At 43.6% G+C, this 1,826-nt stretch overlaps 1 protein-coding gene across 1 annotated transcript; it reads left to right on the top strand.

Moving 5' to 3' along the window:
• Positions 1-6: 6 nt before the first annotated feature.
• LOC119292262 (germin-like protein 8-5) lies at positions 7-1,049 on the top strand. The gene is made up of 2 exons (XM_037571097.1): positions 7-168; positions 298-1,049. Exons 1-2 carry the CDS (start codon positions 48-50, stop codon positions 864-866), a joined length of 690 nt encoding a protein of 229 aa, XP_037426994.1. The 5' UTR covers positions 7-47; the 3' UTR covers positions 867-1,049.
• Positions 1,050-1,826: the final 777 nt, after the last annotated feature.

Raw genomic sequence — 1,826 nt, 5'->3', positions numbered from 1 at the left:
AGAGAGAGAGAGAGAGAGAGAGAGAGAGAGAGAGAGAAGAAAATCAGATGGCATCCTCCTCTTCCATCCTTCTCCTTGCTGCTCTTCTTGCCTTGGTCTCATGCCAGGCCACTGCCTCCGACCCTAGCCCCCTCCAGGACTTTTGTGTCGCCGACATGAATTCACCAGGTACTATCCTGTTTCTCATCCCGTTCTCACCAAATAAATATGCTGAAATGAATTTCTAGAAATTATATGCAAGTCAGAAACAACTTCGTAAGATCTGAGCTTACATGTCACATCTCCTCTATGCACCAGTTCGTGTCAATGGGTTTGTTTGCAAGAACCCAATGGAGGTCAACGCTGATGACTTCTTCAAGGCAGCCGCTCTCGACAAGCCTAGGGTGACCAACAAGGTTGGATCCAACGTCACCTTGATCAACGTCATGCAGATTGCTGGACTCAACACACTCGGCATCTCAATTGCGCGCATCGACTATGCTCCCTTGGGTCAGAACCCACCACATACGCACCCTCGCGCCACTGAGATCCTCACGGTACTCGAGGGGACACTGTACGTTGGCTTTGTCACATCCAACCAGCCCGCCCCAAACAGAAACAAGTTCCTCTCCAAGGTGCTCAACAAAGGTGATGTGTTTGTCTTCCCCGTGGGGCTCATCCACTTCCAATTCAACCCCAACCCACACAAGCCCGCCGTTGCAATTGCCGCACTTAGCAGCCAGAACCCTGGGGCTATCACAATTGCCAACGCGGTGTTTGGGTCAGACCCACAAATATCCGATGATGTTCTTGCCAAGGCGTTTCAGGTGGAAAAGAATACAATAGACTGGCTCCAGGCCCAGTTCTGGGAGAACAACCACAACTAAGTCAGACCTTTGTTAATTACTTGAAAGATCAGTGCACAAATTAAGGACATGGCTGAGTTCCTAGATATGCATCTTAATCTATAAAATAAATGGAACGTACATCATGCCATTTGTGTGTCTGTAATGAGTGAATGTATATCTACCTTCTGGATAATTGACAATATCATTTTTTATGATAATGATGTGATGTTATATGCTTTTTTGGTTCAAATGTGATGAATGCGATGGTTGGAGTCCGATTGTGCTCATGATTGAAATATGGAAGTCGTATGTGCAAAAGTTGGTTGCTTGAGTCGTAGTTCTTGTCTCTCGCTTTCTGTTTCATGAAATAAGTAATTTATGATTCCCGTATGTAATGTTTTAGCTTCCTTTTAGTTCAAAACTAATGTAAGCTTTATTGACGGTTGCTTGAATGGAAATCAATGAAGTGACTCATTTATCAAAAAACTTACGAGCATTATTTTTGTTTTCCTTAAGTTGAGAACTAGAAATACGATTTTTTACTAATTTATAGAAACTGGGCTCACCAGAGACCAGGTTCCAAAAATCAGCTCGAACATACATATAGAAAACATGAAAAAATATAGAAAAGAAAGGATTATTACCCCCACCCCCCAAATGGTTATTATTTGCGTTGTTAGCTTGTCAGTGAAGAATTTTATCATGAAACGGACTTCTACCCGCTTCATAAATAAAGTCCAATGACCGAACGATACATGGTGTCAAGGAAACTGTCATACAAGATGATCAAAGAAAGCATGACAAAACAAGAAAAACACGCTAACAATCACCGGAAGTGCACAATTAGACGCCTCCAGTATGGCACCGAAAGAAAGGACATGAGAGGTTGGACAACCTCAAGACTCAACCAGGTCCGCCGTCGACATTCAACCATGCACCACCTGAAAGAAAACACTGGACTTCGTCACACCGTCACCACCCAATTGCTCTTAGAGAGGA

Source organism: Triticum dicoccoides, chromosome 4B (assembly GCF_002162155.2).
Source record: "Triticum dicoccoides isolate Atlit2015 ecotype Zavitan chromosome 4B, WEW_v2.0, whole genome shotgun sequence".
In the NCBI taxonomy this organism is placed as follows: Eukaryota; Viridiplantae; Streptophyta; class Magnoliopsida; order Poales; family Poaceae; genus Triticum; species Triticum dicoccoides.
This window is presented reverse-complemented; position numbering and strand designations above follow the sequence as displayed.